Source organism: Gracilinanus agilis, chromosome 1, assembly GCF_016433145.1.
Source record: "Gracilinanus agilis isolate LMUSP501 chromosome 1, AgileGrace, whole genome shotgun sequence".
Taxonomy (NCBI): domain Eukaryota; kingdom Metazoa; phylum Chordata; class Mammalia; order Didelphimorphia; family Didelphidae; genus Gracilinanus; species Gracilinanus agilis.
This window is the reverse complement of record NC_058130.1, coordinates 785331846-785351870: the sequence shown is the minus strand read 5'-3', so window position 1 is coordinate 785351870 and position 20025 is coordinate 785331846. Positions and strand designations below refer to the sequence as shown.

General features: G+C 34.7%; 2 protein-coding genes across 2 annotated transcripts in view; both read left to right on the top strand.

Annotated features, from left to right (window-relative positions):
• The window catches only part of LOC123245883 (immunoglobulin lambda-1 light chain-like), a 1010762-nt gene that overhangs the window by 227015 nt on the left and 763722 nt on the right, over positions 1–20025 (top strand). The window lies entirely within an intron of this gene.
• The window catches only part of LOC123245772 (vomeronasal type-2 receptor 26-like), a 51593-nt gene that overhangs the window by 10485 nt on the left and 21083 nt on the right, over positions 1–20025 (top strand). The window contains exon 3 of the mRNA XM_044674779.1: positions 7803–8606. Within this exon, the coding sequence (XP_044530714.1) occupies positions 7803–8606 (804 nt within the window). The remainder of the gene's footprint in view (positions 1–7802; positions 8607–20025) is intronic.

Genomic DNA, 20025 nt, shown 5'->3' with positions numbered 1-20025 from the left:
TTTTGTTTTTAACGGCCTTATGAATTCCCTCCCCCTTCTTCTCCCCTCCCTTTTTTGACCTCTGCACTCCCCTCTTTCCCTTGATTTATCCCTTCTGACTTTCTCAGAAGGGTTAGATAAGAGTTTTATGTCCCAATGGATAGTATAGCTACTCTTCCCTCTTCGGGTTGATTACACTGAGAGTAAGGTTTGATTATTACCTCTTAATGCTCTCTTCCTCTCCTTCTTATAATTATATTTGTCCCCTCTCCTTCCCATGCCCTCTTTGTGTGTAATAGAATATCCCATTTTTCTTATTCACTCAAGTTTCTCTTGGTGTCCCCTGCTATTCACGCCCTCTTTCCCATCCCCCATGTCATCTTAGATTATTTAGTGTTCCACCCTCACCCTGTGAATTATTTTTCTGATTACTATAATAGTGAATACTATAATAGTGAATAGAGTTCACTACAAAGAATTATACATAACATTTCTCTACATAGGAATACAGATAATTAGATCTTACTGAGGCCCTTAAAAAGGCAAATTTAAAAATTATAAGTTTTCTTTCTTTCCCCTCTGTTTCTTATTTACCTTTTCATGTTTCTCTCGATTTTTGTGGTTGGATATCAGACTTTCCATTTACCCTGGTCTTTTCTGTGCAAATACTTGGAATTCTTCAATTTTGTTGAATGTCCATACTTTCCCCTGGAAATATATAGTCAATTTTGATGGGTAGTTGATCCGTGGTTGCAGGCCCAGCTCTCTTGCCTTTCTGAATATTGTATTACAGGCCTTATGGTCTTTTAGCGTGGAGGCTGCCAGATCCTGTGTGATCCTGATTCGTGCTCCTTGATATTTGAATTGTCTCTTTCTGGCTTCTTGTAAGATTTTTTCCTTTGCTTGAAAGCTCTTGAATTTTGCAATTATATTTCTGGCTATTTTCTTATCTGGATCAAATGTAGTGGGTGTTCTATGAATCCTTTCAATGTCTATATTGCCCTTTTGTTGTAGGACTTCAGGGCAATTTTGCTGAATAATTTCTTTTAGTATGGAGTCCAGGTTTCTATTAATTTCTCATTTTTCTTGAAGACCAATTATTCTCAAATTGTCTCTTCTAGACCGGTTTTCTTGGTCTGTCACTCTCTCATTGAGATATTTCATATTTCCTTCTATTTTTTCAGTCTTTTGACTTTGTTTTATTTGTTCTTGTTGTCTTGAGAGATCATTAGCTTTTAACTGCTCAATTCTAGCTTTTAGAGACTGGTTTTCAGCTATGATCTTTTGGTTTTCTTTTTCAATCTGGTTCAATTTGCTTATCAGTTCATTTGATTTCTGAGCCTCACTTTCCAATTGCAAGATTTTACCTTTTAAACTGTTATTTTCTTGCCAGATCTCTTCCATCTTCCTCAGAATCTCAGTTTTGAACTCTTCCTTAGTTTGTGAGGAGTTTTCCCTATTTGAGGAGGGTCCGGATGCTTGTTTGTTCTCCTCTTCTGTTTGCTTGGTTGTCTGGATTTTCTCTGTGTAAAAGTTGTCGAGTGTTAAAGACTTCTTTTTCTTGTTGTTAATCTTTCTCTTTGAACTTCCTGAGTCTGGGTAGCCATCATTAGCCCAGCAGCTTCTCAGCTTTATCCTCGCGCTCGGGGTCTGTCCGCAGTCTTTTGGCTCCTGAGGTCTGAGTTCTGGTTTTTTCCAAGGTCAGGCCCCCTGATGGACCCCCTTGATTGATCCTCTGCCAGAGGTTCCTTTACAAGTCTCAGGGCACTGCTTCCACAGCCGTATACAAGTCTACGCTGGTTCCCCACTCAGGGTTTCAGAGCTTTACCTCACGGCTGTGTCTGCCTCCTCCCACGTCTCCTTCGCTCCCAAGCTCAGAGTTTGCGTGCGTTCTTTGGCTTTTTGGGGTCCCAAATCTTGCTGCTCTCAGGAACAGGCCCTGGAGCTGCCAATGACTCGATGGGTGACCCAAACTTGCTCTATTTCTTTTTAACTGGCTTCGGCGCTATAGGTGGTGTGTGTGGTAGGGGTGGTGGTGGGGTGGTTGCTCAGCCCGCGATTTAGTGAGAGCTGTTTCACCTCTTTATAGCATGGAAATGTCCCGATTCCATGTACCTTCCACGCTGCACCGTGTTGTGGGGTTCCTCTGTTCGTCTGGACTTTTTTTTTATGTCCCCTTGAGGAGTCTTGTGTGTTTTGGTCAGGAGAGGTTAAGAGCTGCTTCTTACTCTGCCGCCATCTTAACCCGGAACCTCTGTATGGTTTTTAATAGAAATCATTTTTGTATTTTATTTAAATCCTTTTCTACATCTATTAATATAATCATATTTTTCTGTTGGTTTTCTTATTGATATCATCAATTATACTGATAGTTTACCTAATATTTAACAAGCCTTACATGGCTAATATAAATATCATCTGATCAAAGTGAGTGTGTTCTTGGTGATATATTGCTATAAACTTGCTAATATTTTATTTAAAATTTCTATTAATATTTATAGATGAAATTGTTCAATAGTTTTCTTTCTCTGCTTTTTCTCTTCTGAGTTTAATCATCAGCAACATATTTGCTTCAAAAAATGAATTTGTTAGGACTGCTTTGCCTATTTTCCCAAAGATTCTATGTAGTATCAGAATTAATTGTTCTTAAAATGTTTGGTAGAATTCTTTTGTGAATTTATCTGGCCCTGGGAATTTATCCTTATAAAATTCAATCATGGCTTTTTCAATTTCTCTTTCTAAGATGAGGTTGTTGAAGTATTCTATTTCTTTTTCTGTTAATCTGAGCAGTTTTATTTTTGGAAGTATTCATATATTTCACTTAGATGATCAGATTTATTGGTATATAATTGAGTAAAATAAATTGTAATAATTACTTTAATTTCTTCTTCATTGGGTGTGAATTCACCTTTTTAATTTTTCATAATGGTAATTTGATTTTCTTCTTTCTTTTTTGAATCAAATTAATCAATGATTATCCAATTTTGTTGTGTTTTATTTTAATGAAATCAACCTTTATTTTATTTGTTAGTTCAATAGTTTTCTTACTTCCCATTTTATTAATTTTATATTTAATTTTCAAGATTTCAAATTTGATCTTGCATTGATTATTTTAAATGTATTCTTTTTCCTTGTTTTTTTCAGTTGCATGGCCAATACATTGATCTATTCTTTTTCTATTTATTAATTAATGTGCATTTAGAAATTCCCCTAAACACTGCTTTGGCTGTAGCCCATAAATATTCATGTGTTGCTTATTTTTGTCATTCCTTTCAGTGAAATTTTGATTATTTCTATTGACGAACTTATTTTTTAGAATTAGATTATTTATTTCCAATAATTTAAATTTTCTTTGCATTATCATTTATTAAATGTAATTTTTATTCTGTTATCATATGAAAATTATGCCCTTTAATATTATTGCTTTTCTTAATTGTTTTATGCAGTTTTTATGCTCTAATACATGTTCAGTTTGGGGGTAGTTGCCATACACTGCTGAAAAAAAAGAGATATTTCTTTCTATCCTCATTCAGTTTTCTCCAGTCATCTATCATCTCTAACTTTTCTTAAATTCTATTCAACTCTTTAACTTCTTTCTTTTTTAGTTTTTGGCTAGGTGTATCTCTTTCTGATAAGGGAAAATTGAAGTTACCCACTAGTATCATTTTACTGTTGATTTTTTTGATAAATCATTTAATATCTTTAAAATTTTGGATGTCATATAATTTGATGCATACATGTTTAGTACTGATATTATTTTATTTCTCTAAGGTAACTTTTAGCAAGATACAGTTTCTTTCCTTATCTGTGGGGAGCCAATAAGAAAACAGATAAAAATCTGAGGCTCCTCTTTTGACCCCTTTTGTGATCCTTGTGATTTCTTGTTGAAAAGTATTGTGGCCTTATTGAAGAGCTTTAGGTTCCTAGTGGGCCAACATTTAAAAGGTTAACACTCTCCCCCTTTGGCCAGGAATGCAGCTTCCTGGTATAGCCAAGGGCAAAACCTTAGCAGGGGCAGTTCAACCCTGAGAAAAATATTCCCCGACTTGGCTTTCTGATAAGAACCCAGTCAAAATTCAGCTTTGGCCTTGGTCTGTTCTGAAGCCCATAAGACCTTTTGTGTTTTGATATGACATAATTTATAACTTCTGCTCATCTTCAAAGTTTCAGGGGGTTCTTTTGTGTGAAATGAGTCTTGAAATATATATAACAAATTCCATGCTCCTGGAGACAGAGCTGGAAGCATGAGCTAAAAGATGTTCAGTGTCCTGTTATTTCCTTATCAACTAAACTGTCCTTATCAGATTATCAGAGATGATAAAGAGACCTCAAGATGTATCCATTTTAATTAGATCAATTTTTGCTCTGTCTTTGTCTGGAATCACAAATGTTACTCCCGCTTTTTTTTTTTTTTTTAATTTTAGCTGAAGCATAATAGATTCTACTCCAGTTCTTTACTTTTAATTCATGGGTGTCTCCCTGTTTCTAGTGTGTTACTCATACATAACATATTGTATGACTCCAGTTTCTTAAATATATTCTGCCATCTGCTTTTATTTTATGGGTGATGATATAATTTATATTTACATTTATGGTTACTGTGTATTCCCTTCCATTGTTTCCCTTATTTATTTTTCACTTTCTCTCTCCTTTCACTTTTTTCCTTCATCACAAGTGTTTACCTCCTTTAAAAGACATTCTTTTTAATCAGCCCTCCCTCCTTTTCTTATTCTCCTCCTATTTCACTATAGAATAAACAACTGAGTGTGAATGTTATTCCTTTTTTTAACTAATTCAAATAAGAATAAGTTTTAAACATTCCCCACCACCAACACCATGTTCCTCTCCTTTTTCCTTCTTCATATGAGATTATTTAACCCATTCTAACCCTCCCTTCCATTTTCCCTCATTGCAATCCTCTTTTTTCACTCCTTGTTTTTTAATATTATAGCACAACAGTCAACTTATTCCCTTGCCTTCTGTTTATATTACTTCTAACTACCTTAATGTTGATAATATTCTTGTCACAAATAACATTTTCTCATATAAAGATGCAAGCAGTTTAACTATTGAATCCCTTAAATTTTCTCTTTTCTGCTTACTTTTGTTAAGCTTCCCTTGAGTCACATATTTAAACATCAAATTTTCTGTTCAGAGCTGGTCTTTTCATCAGAGATATTTGAAAGCCCTCTCTTTCATTAAGTGATCATTTCCTACTGAAGCCTGATATTCAGTTTTACTAGGTGGGGATTCTCAATTGTAACCTTTATTCATTGCCTTCTAGAATATCATATTCTAAGCTCTCCAGTCCTTTATGGTAGAATATATATATATATATATATTTTCTACCTGTCCTGTCCTGTATAATACTATAAAATCCTGACTGGCTCCATAATATTTGGATTATTTCTTTCTGGTTGTTCACAGTACTTTCTTCTTGTTCTGAGAGATCTGGAACTTGGATATAATATTCTTGGGATTCTATATCTTGGGATATTTTTAACTAAGTGATCAGAGCATTCTTTCATTTCCAATTTTATTCTCTTATTCAAGAATATCAGGGGCTTTTTCAAAATAAAGTTTTATAATTTTGTGTCTAGGATCTTTTTTGATCATGGCTTTCAGGTAGTCCAATAATTTTTAAACTATTATTGCTTCTGTAACTATTTTCCATGTGTGTGGTTTTTGTAGTAGGATATTTCATATTTTTTTATTTTAAAAATTCTTTTCATTTTGTTATTTTTTATTTCTTTTCTCACAGTGTCATTAGATTTGAGTTTGCTTAGTCTAATTTTAACTAATTGTTTTATTCAGTGTGTTTTTGTACCTTTCCTCCCTCAATTTGGCCAATTCTGCTATTTAAGAAATATTTCTCTTTGGTAGATATTTATTCCTCTTTTACCATTAGACCAAATCTCTTTTTTAAGATGTTATTCTATATTTTTGTGCATCCTTCATCAAATCAGTGATGCTTTCTTGAGGGATTTTCAATTCTTCTCCCCATTTTTCCTCCACTTCATTTATTTCAAAAATCCTTTTTTTAAAAGTTGGACACATACCAAAATTTCTGGTTTTTCTGGTTAGACCAGTGTAGATCCAGAAAAAATAAATGCCAGGGGGAGGGAAATGATGAAAAAGAATTATGAAAATATGGTAAGGACATGAGGGGAGAGAAAATATCTACTGATTGGATTCAATGAACAAATATCAGAAAACAAGTCAATGATAACAGCAAATGATATGAAAGGATAATAATATGAATTGTCTCATGTATAAGTTTCTAAGAGCACACATTACTTAAAAATATGTAAGTGTTAAAAATTAATTTCAGTTTTAGTACTGCTACAGTGACTTCTTTTCTTCTTAACTATTTGTCATCATATTTAGTGCATACATATCACTTCATAATAAAAAATCTATGAGTGAGCATTTAAAACATAACAATTACAATATTTGTGTATATGTCATGTCTTTAATTGCTATTCCTAAACATTTAAAAGCCTAATTCTTTCCTTAATGATCATGGAAAATGGAAGAAATACCAGAAGGAGAATAGTAAATACTGTTTTTTTTTTCAAATGGGAAGATTCTGGAATTCTAAATCTGTGTGCTAATGAAGTTAACTGATTCCTGGGAATTATTCTTTAATGGAGCATTAATCTGATGATGCACATATGGAAAGGCTATTGGTGAATACAAAGAATCAACATTGCTTATAGAAAAGGACACACCCAAAATAGACATTTCATTTTTGGACAGAATTAATACTTTTTTTAAACCCTTACCTTTCATCTTGTAATCAATACTATGTATTGGTTCCAAGGCAGAAGAGTGGAAAGAACTAGGCAATGGGGCTTAAGTGACTTGTCCAGGGTGACACAGCTAGGAAGTTTAAATGGTTTCATAAAAAATTAATATAAATCATTTGAGAAATTTTCCCATATTTTATTTTTTAAATATAGTCTATGCCTTTCACTCAGATATAATCTGTATTAAACTGTGATGTAGAAGAAATATTATTTTTAGGATGTGTTTTTCTTTTTATTCAAAAGGATAATTTTTACAAAAGTAAGTGCTGTCAAAACCCTCAAATATGATCTGTAAAAAACTTACCTTAAATATATATAGTGTAGAGTAAAATTTATTTTAAGGATATATGTGTCTATTTTTTAGTTTCAAAACAAATACAATTTTATAGAGGTGATTGATATTCAAATCAATGGAACTAGGAAATGGCAATTGCAGAAATAATTATATATAAGGAATTTATGAGAGTGTTGATCAAAGTGGTTTTAATTGCCAGTAACAAACACTGAGAAGTCTTAACCTAATACTATATGTAAAAAATAAAATAAAATCTAAGTTTCAAGAGAAACCATGATGTGCAAAAATGAAAATCGTAACATCAAAAATATCTAATAAAATGCATGCATAATGAATTGTAGAGTGAAATCAATATTTTTTCTATCAGGATAAGTTATGAGCTATGAGTTTACATTTTGTTCCAATTCTCACACTATTTTTATTTAGTGTTTTTAGTTCATTTTTGACTATTCCTGAGCCAAATTAGAATAATTTTTGCAAAGACAGAGTTTGGTTTGTCATTTTCTTCTTCAGCCCACTTTATAACTGAGGAAATGGAGTAAAAAAGGTTAAATACCTTGCCCAGAATCACACAACTAATACATGTCTGAGGCTAGATTTGGACTCAGGAAAATGATTCTTCCTGACTACAGACCTGGCCCTTCATCTAGCACAGCACCTTCTGACCCTTTTTCACCATTACCAAAGTTCAAACAGATCGATGTTTCTTTCTCATTCAGATCAGTTTTGGTCCATTTGATTCCATTCTTAACGACAAGATCCAGTTTCCTTTCCTATATCAGATGGCTCCCAAAGACTCTTCTCTTCAACAAGGTGTTGTTCGCTTAATGGTATATTTTAAATGGAACTGGGTAGGTCTGGTTGCCTCTGATGATATGAGAGGTGAGGAATTCATCTGGGAAATCAGAAGACAAATGGCAAAGAATGATGTTTGTGTGTCATTCACAGAGAAGATCCCTGTTAGTGAACGAAGATACATGGAATCACACGAGACCTTCATGCCCAGAATCATAACATCATCAGCCAAAGTGATTGTTATCCATGGTGATACAGATTCATTAATGATTCTGAGATATTCCCAAGTACCTCTTTTACCAACAGAAAAGGTGTGGATTGCCACATCCCACTGGGACATTACCATGAGACCCCTCTATAGTGAAGGTAATTCTTTCCATGGGGCTCTCATATTTTCATACTTGACAAGTGAAATTCCTGGGTTTAAGACTTTTCTTAAAGTAGTTACACCTTCTAAATACCCAGATGATATTTTGCTTAGGGGATTTTGGCTCTCAGCTTTTAGGTGCCCAGATTCACCAGAAAATGCAGAGCAAGAGATATGTTCACCAAATGCTTCCTTGGATATTTTGCCTCTGTGCTCTTTTGATATGGCCATGTCTGGTTTGAGTTACACCATCTACAACACTATCTATGCTGTGGCTTGGGCTCTCCATGAAATGTTGATGAGGAAATCAGAGAAAAAATCAATGGCAGATGAAGATAATTTAGTTCTTCATTCATGGCAGGTAATATTAAATGGGTGACCAATTTCTAACTATAGAGTAGGAAGGATGTATTTTGGGGTTGGGTGGGACAAGAAGGATATTGAAATTCCTTCCAACTCTTAAGTTCTGTGATTATAAATTCCTTTAAAATTATATTATTAAGGGACAGCTGGGAAGCTGAGTGGATTGAGAGCCAGGCCTAGAGATGGGAGGTCCTAGGTTCAAATCTGACTTCATACACTTCCCAACTGTGTGACCCGAGGCAAGTAACTTAAGCCCCATTGCCTAACCCTTACCACTCTTCTGCCTTGGAATCAATACACAGTATTAATTTCAAGACGGAAGGTACGGGTTTAATTTTTTAAATTATATTGTTAATTTCCAATACTTATATATCTGTTAGTGAAGCTGTTTCTTTCACAGGGTCTTGGAATTGGAAAGGATCTAAGGTATTATTTAGTAGTCATACATGTAAATAGAAAGAACTTCTTTTGGAACAATTTTGCTATTGTACTGCCAGTCATGGAGCAACTTATCAACACCAAAGGCTCTTCATTCCTTTTAGGATAGCTTTAATTGTTGATTCTTCCTTAGGTCCAATTTGTTAATGAAATATCTTATAATGGTTGGCAATCAAGTCAATGACCAGTCCTCATAATTTCACTGTTAGTGAAAAATTCCTCATTAATTCTCAGAGTTCTCAAGCAGTCAAGGGTATATTATGATATTTCTTCATAAATTGTAAGTGATACATAGTTTCTCATTCATCAGTAACTTCTCTATGAACCCTCATTCCAGTTTAAATTAGAATATTTATTTTCCTAAACCTTTTAATGATCTCTTTTATCAGTCATTGGAATCAAAGCCTTAGGCAAACATGAATTCTACTAATCATAGATTTTATCAAGAGTATAACAAATTATAAAAAGAAACATTTCAGCAATGTATATGTGATGATTTTGAATAAAATTTTGCATAAGATTTTAGACAAAATCACCTCTAGAAAGTAGTGGACATTTTTAATTTTTTTCACAATTATTGTAATACGGGAATATTGTTGGGAGGTAATAAGGGGATTAGGCTATAGGTAGTTGGGAAATTAAGGCAGAAGTATGGTTGGGATAGAGGATAGGCACTGTGGATAGGAGTTTGTGAATCCCTAAGGCAGTAAAGTGAATAAGGAAGGTATAATGGTAAAGGTGGCAAGTGGGAGGTGATAGGAGCAGTAAGGAAATGTCTGAGTTTAGGGAATATAAACACAGAGGTATAAAGAGTTGCAAGGGAGAGGATGAGTTAATCTAAGGCAGGCAACAGCAGCAGGAAACAAAGACTGGATACTCAGGTTAGAGACAAACACTGAAGGAAACAGACTGAGCCCTTCAAGTAAAGGACACTTTTCAGAGCCAGGTTAGAGCCAGCCAAGAACGGCTGGAAACTGACTAGAGGTTTCTAGTCAGTTTCCCAGGTTCACTCAGGAAGGGACTAGAAGGAAGTATTGAAGTTTCACTTCCTCCAGATGGATACCTCCAGCTTCCCTCAACTCCAGAGAGAATGTTATTCCTCTCTCTCCTCCTCCCTCTCTAATTAATCAACTAATGAAGTAGCCAAAGGGTTTGATTAAAGACAAACCGGGTTTATTGTTTTCTAGGGTTGATTGGAAGGGATAGAGGATACAAGGTAGCCCTAACAGCCGCCTAGAGAAAGCTTCAGGTGGGGGAAGGGAGACAGGAACATGAGACTGCATAGGGACCAGCCTACTCAGCCCCGAGAGGGTTTGTAGCAAAAAGGGGTAGGAAAGTTGGATACAATGATTCAATAGATAAATTTGTAACAAGAGTAAGCCCTATTTGACTAAACTATCAAGATTGAAACTAACACTCAAATATACCCTCCTTTCAAAACTTCTCAGAAATTCAGGTAGGGAAAAATGAAGATGGGAATAAGGAAGGCTAGGGAGATTCAAAGGAAATAGTTAAAATAACGATTTTTAAAAGAAAAGCTGCAAAATATAGGCCAGGTTTCAATCCAAAGAAGGAGCTCGGATTGACCCTGATCCTCTCCAAGAGTTTCCAGGGCCAACTGACTTTCCCAAGATTCTAAAACCCGTATCAACTGACAGAAGAACTCTGCAGAAAGGCTTGCAGGGCTGTTATGCACCCTCTTTGGACTACATTATAGAAATAAACACTGGTACTAGTTAACTGTTTCCAGTTACCAAAGTCTCAAAAAATTTCCTCATGGTATCTTAATATACTGAAATAAATTCCATTTTCCCAAAATGCTTTTTAGACTTTCTCATGACAGTTAAAGTACTCAGTCTCTCAGAAAAGAAGGTCTCACTTCTTTCTGTGCCTTGTACAATCTCTCTCACAATGATAATTTTCCTTTTTTTTTCCACATATAACAGTTAAACTTATCCTTTCTATTATTCTATTGCCTTTTAAAATGCATTAACAGCATTCTCAGTCTCTGAAGTGAGGGTAATAGAAGCCAGTTCATCATCTTTATCAATTTAAAACTATATTTTCTTTTTAATTATTCATTTTATTCTTGAAAGTATGTCTCTCTATAACTAGGAGTAGACATGTAATCACCCATAGGCTTGATCACAATATTAATCACCATGAAAAATCTAACCTATTATTTTTTTCTAACCTGGGATGTTTGGCTATATGTAGCCTGGTGATCTTCTGCTTTTATGGACTTACCATATTTTCTTTTTACAAAAATAGCTCAAAAACCTAATCAGTATTATGATAGTTGTAACCCAGAAGTTATCAACTTAATCATCCACCAGCCTCAGCTTTCACAATAGCAGGAAATGTAAATATGTGCCATGATGGTCAATAGTGGCTTCTTTACTTTCATTCATTATTCCTAGCTATGTCTTCTGGTTTAGGTGGACATAGTATGATCATTATTTCATATGACATTCATTTAGACCATAGAAGACCATCACTTTGCCATCCCTAATTATTTTATTTTCTAGGATAAACCTTTCTTGTTCAATAAAATTATCATTGAATTTCTGGATTTTTGTCACTGTAGTCATACATAGGAAAAATTTTACCTAATCAATGCCATTTATTTTAAAGCCCTATTTATCAAATGTTCTAAAAGAAAGGAAAAATTATTATTCTAATTATTTTTAATAATAATAATCCTCTTTTAGGTGAACATAATACATCCCTGATTTTTTGTCCACTCATTCTTATTATTTAAAATGTGATCTAGATAGGCAGTGATTGATAGTAATGTTACAGTGAGTCTCCCAATCGGGAAATCCTGAGTTCAAATTGGTCCTTTGGAAACATACTATGTGAGCCTAGGTTACTTTTACTTACTGCATGTTAACCTTAAGGAGTGTAATTTGCCAATTCTTATGATAGCTGCTGTTATGCACAGTAGGAGGGATTTTTTTTAATGATGCAGCTCGCAGGGCCCAAAAATGGTTTTAATGGAAGGACTGATCGGGGAGAAGAAGAACAAGGATGAGTCACAGAGATGGGAATTGCTTACGAACAGCAAGATCTCTATCAAGGGATTCCAAGAGGCTGAGTCAGAGGCCTCAGAGTTCTCCTTAACATCAGTTTTCTCTGTTGTCTCCATGATCACATTGAAGTTGTTGCTGTCACCACAGTTGCTGTTCTCAGCTTTTGACTGGGGCAGAGGCACTTCTCATCCCTGCAACAGACCCCAACATAGTTACCTCTGGGGTCCATCTTGTTCTCAAAGGATCTTGTTCTTAAAAACAATCTCCACAATCTAATGAAATTATATGAATTCAAGTTAATGTCTCCTAGGAGTCCTCATATTAGAAACAATATTCTAGGGAATTCTGGGAAGACAGCAGCTTAGAAGCAGCAAGGCTCCAGACCTCTATGAACCCTTTAACAACAATAAAAAACAAAGAGCTTTGAGGGGACAAAAAAAACAAATCTAACAACAGAACAGAGTTGGGGGATTCTCTTGTTGAACCCAACTTAAAAGGTAATGGGGGGAAGAGAAAAAAAAACAACGAATTTTCTAACTGTCCAGTGGGAGAGGAAAGAGAAGAGGAAGATCCCAGGTCTCCATCCCCACCTAATGTGCTGAGCCTACAGCAGATCTTGGTATCTCAGGGTGGGCAAGGGTGCTAGTCTGGGATTGCTGAACCAGACTCAAGGTTCTGATCACAGATGGCAGGGAGGTGGCTAGAGGAGAAACCCAAAGAGGGCAAACAAACACTCTGTCTTGTGCTGCCACCCTCACCCTCTTTTTCTCAAAGTTTTGACATCAAGGTACTTCAAGCTCTGCAGATCAACCCCACCCAGATTAATCCTCTCAGTAGAGCAGATAAGAAGTCTTCAGATGGCAGAGAAGCTCCAATACCCCTCCCCCATAGACTGCACTGAAAGTAGTTGAAACCACATCTTTAGCTTCTACTACCAGCTGGGGAAGATCTGGCATCAGGTCCCACTAACTTAATTAGTCAACAGAGCAGGGAAGAAACCCTTCCAGGACTGAATGACTGAATAGCCCAAACCAACAGATAAAAAATGATCAAAGGAGCTCTTGTTCCCAATTACAGGAGGGAAAGAAGGAAAAAATATGAGTAAACAGAAAAAGAAAAAAAGAAACTAAAATTGACAACTTCTATTCAGAAATTGAACAAAGAGCAAATTGATCAGAGGAAGATCAAGGAACACAAAGCAAAAACACCCTAGGGAAATGGACACAAGCTTTGGAAGAACTCAAAATTAAATTAACTCAAAAACTCAAAAAAATCAACAGAGGCTAAAGACAATTGAGAAAAGAAAATGCATGAACTCAAAAAAGAAAATAATGTCTTGAAAGCCAAAACTGACCAGCTTGAAAATGAGGCACAGAAAGTGAAAGATGACCTACAAAGGAAATCAGCCCAGAAGGAAAAGGATGACCACAAAGGCAGGGAAGAAATTCAGTCTTTAAAAATCAGCATCCAACAATTAAAAGTATATTATTTCACAAGACAGCAAGAATATATAAAACAAAATCAAAAGAATGAAAAAATTGAGGAAAATATGAAATACCTCATTGTCAAAACCTCAAATCTGGAAAATAGATCCAGAAGAGACAATTTGAGAATTATTGGACAACTGTAAGATCATGACAAAAGGAAAAGCCTGGACAGCATCATACAGGAAATTATCCAAGAAAACTGTCCTGACATTCTAGAACAAGAAGGAAAAGTGGATATTGGAAGAATCCCCAGATCATCTCCTACATTTAATCCCCAGCTGACAATGCAGAAAAATAATATAGCTAAATTCAAGAACTACCAGATGAAGGAAAAAAATATTACAAACTGCTAAGAAGAAGTCATTCAGAAAACATGGAACCACAGTTATGATAACACAGGATCTGGCTGCATCTACACTGAAGGACTGGAAGGCATGGAATATGATATTCCAGAAAGCAAGGGAACTAGACCTACAGCCAAGAATCAACTGTCCAGTAAAACTGATTATATTCTTTCAGGGAAAGTATGTCCATTTAATAAAATTGGAGACTTTCAAGCATTCATAAAGAAAAACTCAGACTTAAACAGAGCATTTGCTGCCCTAAAACAGAACTCAAGAGAATCACCAAAAGGTAATTAAGAGAAGGAAAAAAACAAAACAAAAAACCCCAAAACCATAACCTTTTCTTTAAGGGACCCAATAAGTTCAAATGATTTGTATCCCTTTAAGAAAAGATGATACTGGTAACTCTCAAAAATTGTTATCATCAAGGTAGCTAGAAGCAGTACACTTAGAGCAGTGATTCCCAAAGTGGACGCTACCACCCCTGGTGAGTGCTGCAGTGATACAGGGGGACAGTGATGACCACAGGTGCATTTATATTTCCTATTAACTGCTATTAAAATTAAAAAAAAATAATTTCCAGGGGGCTAAATAATATTTTTTTTCTGGAAAGGGGGCTGTAGGCCAAAAAAGTTTGGGAACCACTGACTTAGAGGGAACAGTGAGAAACTGTATAAGATGAAATGTCAATATACATGTGTGTGTGTGTGTGTGTGTGTATAAATATATATAAAACTAGAGGTAAAAAAAGAAGGTAATAAGAGAAATAGGAAAAGAGACAAAATGCAGTAAATTTATATCCCATAGAGAAGCATGTGGGTGGAACAGGGTAGAAGCCCGAAACACTGGAAGGGTAAAGAGGTTGGAGAGGAGAAACACTTAATTCTTAAGTGCATTGAAATTAACTTAAAGAGGAAAGAACAATCAGTTCCAACAATCAGATCCTTTGGGGCAGAGCCCAAGGAGGAAATAGATAGTAAAACAATTCTGGCAGGATAGCTGAACTTCCCCAAACAGATCTAGATAAATCAAACCAAAAAATAAATAAGAAAGAGATAAGAGAGGTGAATGAAATCCAAGAAAAATCAGAGTTAATAGATATGTGGAGAAAAATAAATAGGGACAAAAAGGAATATACCTTCATTTCAACAACACATAGTACATTCACAAAGACTGACCATGTACTAGGGTTTAAAAACAAGACAAACAAATGCAAAAGAGCAGAAATAATAAATGTATCCTTTTAAGATCATTATGAAATAAAAATAATAATTAGCAAGGGTACATGGATAGGGAAATGAAAAATTAATTGGAAACTAAATAACATGATTCTCCAAAATCAGTTATTTAAAGAACAAATCATAGAAGCAATTAACAATTTCATAAAAGAGAATGACAATGATGAGACATCCTACCAAAATCTGAGAGATTAGGCCAAAGTAATAGTCAGGGGGAAATTTATATCTTTGAGGGCATATATTAACAAATTAGGAAGGGCAAAGATCAATAAATTAGGCATGAAACTTAAAAAACTAAAAAGCAAAAATTCAAAATCCCCTGATGAAAACTAAATTAGAGATCATAAAAATTAAATGGGAAATCAATAAAATTGAAAGTAAAAGAACTATTGAATTAATAAATAAGACTAGAAGCTGGTACTTTGAAAAACAGATAAAATGGACAAAGTACTAGTCAATCTAATAAAAAAAGGAAAGAAAACTAAATTAACAGTACCAAAGATGAAAAGGGAAATCTCACCTCTAATAAAGAGAAAATAGAGGTAATCATTAAAAATGTTTTTCCCATTTATATGGCAATAATTATAGTAATCTAGGTGATATGGATGAATATTTACAAAAATATAAATTGCCTAGATTAACAACAGAAGAAATAGAATACTTAAATAAACCCATATCAGAAAAAGAAATTGAACAAATCATCAAAGGGCTCCCCAAGAAAAAATCCCCAGGACCAGATGGATTCACAAGTGAATTCTATCAAACCTTCAAAGAACAACTAATCCCAATACTATACAAATTATTTGACACAATAAGCAAAGAAGAAGTTCTATGACACATATATGGTACTCATTCCAAATCCAGGCAGATCAAAAAGCAGAGGAAGAAAACTACAGAGCAATCTCCTTAATGAACATAGATGCAAAAATCTTAAATAGAATACTAGCAAAAAGACTCCAGCAACTGATCACAATGATTATTCATTATGACCAGGTGGGATTTATACCAGGAATGCAAGGATGGTTCAACATTAGGAAAACTACCCACATAATTGACCATATCAATAAGCTAACAAACAGAAATCACATGATTATCTCAATAGATGCTGAAAAAGTCTTTGACACAATACAATGCCTATTCCTATTGAAAACACTCGAAAGTATAGGAATAGAAGGGCCTTTCCTAAAAATTAATAAACAGTATATATTTTAAATCACCAACAAGAATCATATGCAGTGGGGACAAATTAGAAGCATTCCCAATAAGATCAGGAATGAAAGAAGGTGCTCATTCTCACCTTTATTATTCTTTTTCTTCCTACTAGAAACACTAGCAGTAGCAATTAGAGAAGAAAAAGAAATTCAATGTTAAAACAGGCAATGAGGAGACAAAGCTATCACTCTTTGCAGATGATATGATGGTCTACTGAAAAAATCCTAGAGAATCAACTAAAAAGATAGTACAAATAATCAACAACTTTATCAAAGTAGCAGGATACAAAATAAATGCACATAAATCATCAGCATTTCTATATATTTCCAAAACATCTCAGCAGCAAGAGTTAGAAAGAGAAATACCATTTAAAATCACCTTAGACAATATAAAATACTTAGGAATCTATCTACCAAAACAAACACAGGAATTATATGAACATAACTACAAAACACTTTCTAAACAATTAAAACTAGATGTAAACAATTGTAAAAACACTGAAAAAACTATAACAGAGTTCATTTGGAAGAACAAAATGTCAAGAATATCAAGGAAAATAATAACAACAAACGTGAAGGAAGGTTGCTTAGCAGTACCAGATCTTAAACTGTAGTATAAAGCAGTGGTAATCAAAACAATATGGCACTGGCTAAGAGACAGAGTGAGGATCAGTGGAATAGACTTGCAGTAAGTGATGTCAGCAAGACTATCCATGATAAACCCAAAGATCTGAGCTTTTGAGACAAATATCCACTATTTGATGAAAACTGCTGGGAAAATTGGAAAACAATACGGGAGAGATTAGGTTTAGATCAACATCTCACACCCTACACCAAGATAAATTCATAAAGGATGAATAACTTGAATATAATGAAAGAAACCACAAGTAAATTAGGTGAATACAGAATAGTATACTTGTCAGATCTTTGGGAAAGGAAAGATTTTATAACCAAGTAAGAATTACAAAAAATTACAAAATGTAAAATAAAAAATTTTGATTACATTAAATTAAAATTTTTGTATCAATAAAACCACTGCAACCAAAATTAGAAGGGAATCAACAAAGTGGGAAAAAATCTTTATAACAAAAAACTCTGACAAAGGTGCAATTACTCAAATATATAAGGAGCTAAATCAATTGTACAAACAATCAAGCCATTCCCCTATTGATAAATGGGCAACTTCCTGAGTTCAAATCTGGCCTGAGACACTTAATAGTTGTGTGATGCTGGACAAGTTACTTCATTCTGTTTGGCCTCCACTTCCTCAGCGATAAAATGAGCCAGAGGAAGAAATGGTAAGCCACTCCAGTATCTTTGCCCAGAAAGCCCTAAATGAGGTCATGAAGAGTAAGACCTGAAAACAACTGAATAAAAATATTCATGTTGATCACTATTGAGGTTTTAAGACAATCTAAGCTGCTGCCCCTATACTTTTTCCTCTTACTGCCTAATAAAAGGAATGCTTTCCCCTTCAGGAGGGTTGAGAATTTTGACATGACTTAAAAATTTGCTAAGTTGTGTTTAAAGATGGTTAAAAAATCGCTAGACCATAACTCATTTCTTTTTTTTTGAACCCTTAAATTCTGTGTATTAGTTCATAGGTGGAAGAATGGTAAGGGTGGGCAATGGGTCAAGTGACTTGCCCAGGGTCACACAGCTGGGAAGTGTCTGAGGCCAGATTTGAACCTAGGACCTCCCATCTCTAGGCCTGACTCTCAATCCACTGAGCTACCCAGCTGCCCCTCAAAACTCATTTCTTGGCTTTGTTTGGGCTCACTAGCAAAACAGTAAATTTTCAAATAAAGAAATCAGAACTATCAATAAGCACATGAGAATGTGTTCTAAATCTCTAATAATTAGAGAAATGAAAATCAAAACAACTCTGAGGTACCACCTCACACCTAGCAGATTGGCTACAATGACAGCAGGGGAGAGTAATGAATGTTGGAGAGGATGCGGCAAAATTGGGACATTAATGCATTGCAGGTGGAGTTGTGAACTGATCCAACCATTCTGGATGGCAATTTGGAACTATGTTCAAAGGGCTTTAAATGACTGTCTGCCCTTTGATCCAGCCATACCACAGCTATACAAAAATATTTATAGCCACACTGTTTGTAGTGGCAAAAAAACTGGAAAACAAGGGTATGCCCTTCAATTATGGAATGGCTGAACAAATTGTGGTATCTGCTGGTGATAGAATACTATTGTGCTCAAAGGAATAATAAACTGGAGGAATTGATGCAGAGTGAAAGGAGCAGAGCTAGGAGAACATTGTACACAGAGACTGATACACTGATAAAAAAGAACTTTAAAAAAGAAACAAAATTCTGATTCAGCTGATTACATTTATTTAAAAATTCACTTCTAAATTTTGACTTTTTTCTTTATTATATCTATATCTGTATCTGTATCTATATCTATCTATCTATCTATCTATATACATACATACATACATATACATATATATATATATATATGTATGAGAGAGAGAGAGAGAGAGAGAGAGAGAGAGAGAGAGAGAGAGAGAGAGAGAAAGAGNGAGAGAGAGAGAGAGAGAGAGAGAGAGAGAGAGAGAGAGAGAGAGAGAGAGAGAAGAGGTACTATTCAAAGAATTGGAATTCCTTCCCTATAATAACCTTCCAATGATAGCAGAGGACAAATATAGAAAGACTTGAATATATTAGAAAATTGTACTGAAACATTGAGGAAGGTGAAATTCAATAGCAGCATGTTTAATGTCTTATCCTTGTCCTACATTCCCAAATAATGGAAGTAAAAGCATCAATAAATTCAGAAACATTGATGAAGCACTTACTATATGTCAAGCATTCCGCTAAATCCTGAAATTACAAAAGAATGAAAAAATAATCCCCACACTAAGAACACTCACAATCTAAAGGGGAGACCAAAAAGAAAACAAATAGGAACAGGAAATGTACATACAGTATAAATTGGGAAAAAAGCAAAGAATTAAAAAAGGCAAGATTTTAGATGAGACTTAAAGCCAGAGAATCTAATTGGTAGAGATGAGTGGAAAGAACACTAAAGGAATTGGGCAGAGATAATGTCAGCAGTTATTAAATGAAGGTTCTTATTAGAGGAAAATAAAGAAGCCAGTGTCACAAGATCAAAGAGTATTTAGTAGGGACTAAAGTTGTGAGAAACCTGGGCAGATTGAAGGGGCTCAGATATCAAGGAGTTTGATGGCAAAACAAGGGATTTTATACTTGATCCTAGAGATGATAGGGAGCCACTGAAGTTTATTGAATACAAGGGATGAAATATTCAAGGTTGTGCTTTCTAGAAAATACTTTAGTTATTAGTAGAGTGTGGTTTGGAATGAAAAGAGACGTCTGACAAGCAGACCTGCTAGTATACTGTTGTCTTATTCCTGGTCTGTGGTAATAAACCCAAACCAGAGTGTTAACTATGTTAGAGAAGAACAGTGGGCATGATTCAGAGATGTTTCAAAAGTAACATTAATTGGCTTTAACCATATTTTGCATATTATATATCTATATATCTATATCTGTCTATATATATATATATATATATATATATATATGGAGAGAGAGAGAGAGAGGGAGTGAGAGAGAGAGAGAGAGAGAGAGAGAGAGAGAGAGAGAGAGAGTAAAGATCAAGTACAATTCCTAGGTTGTGA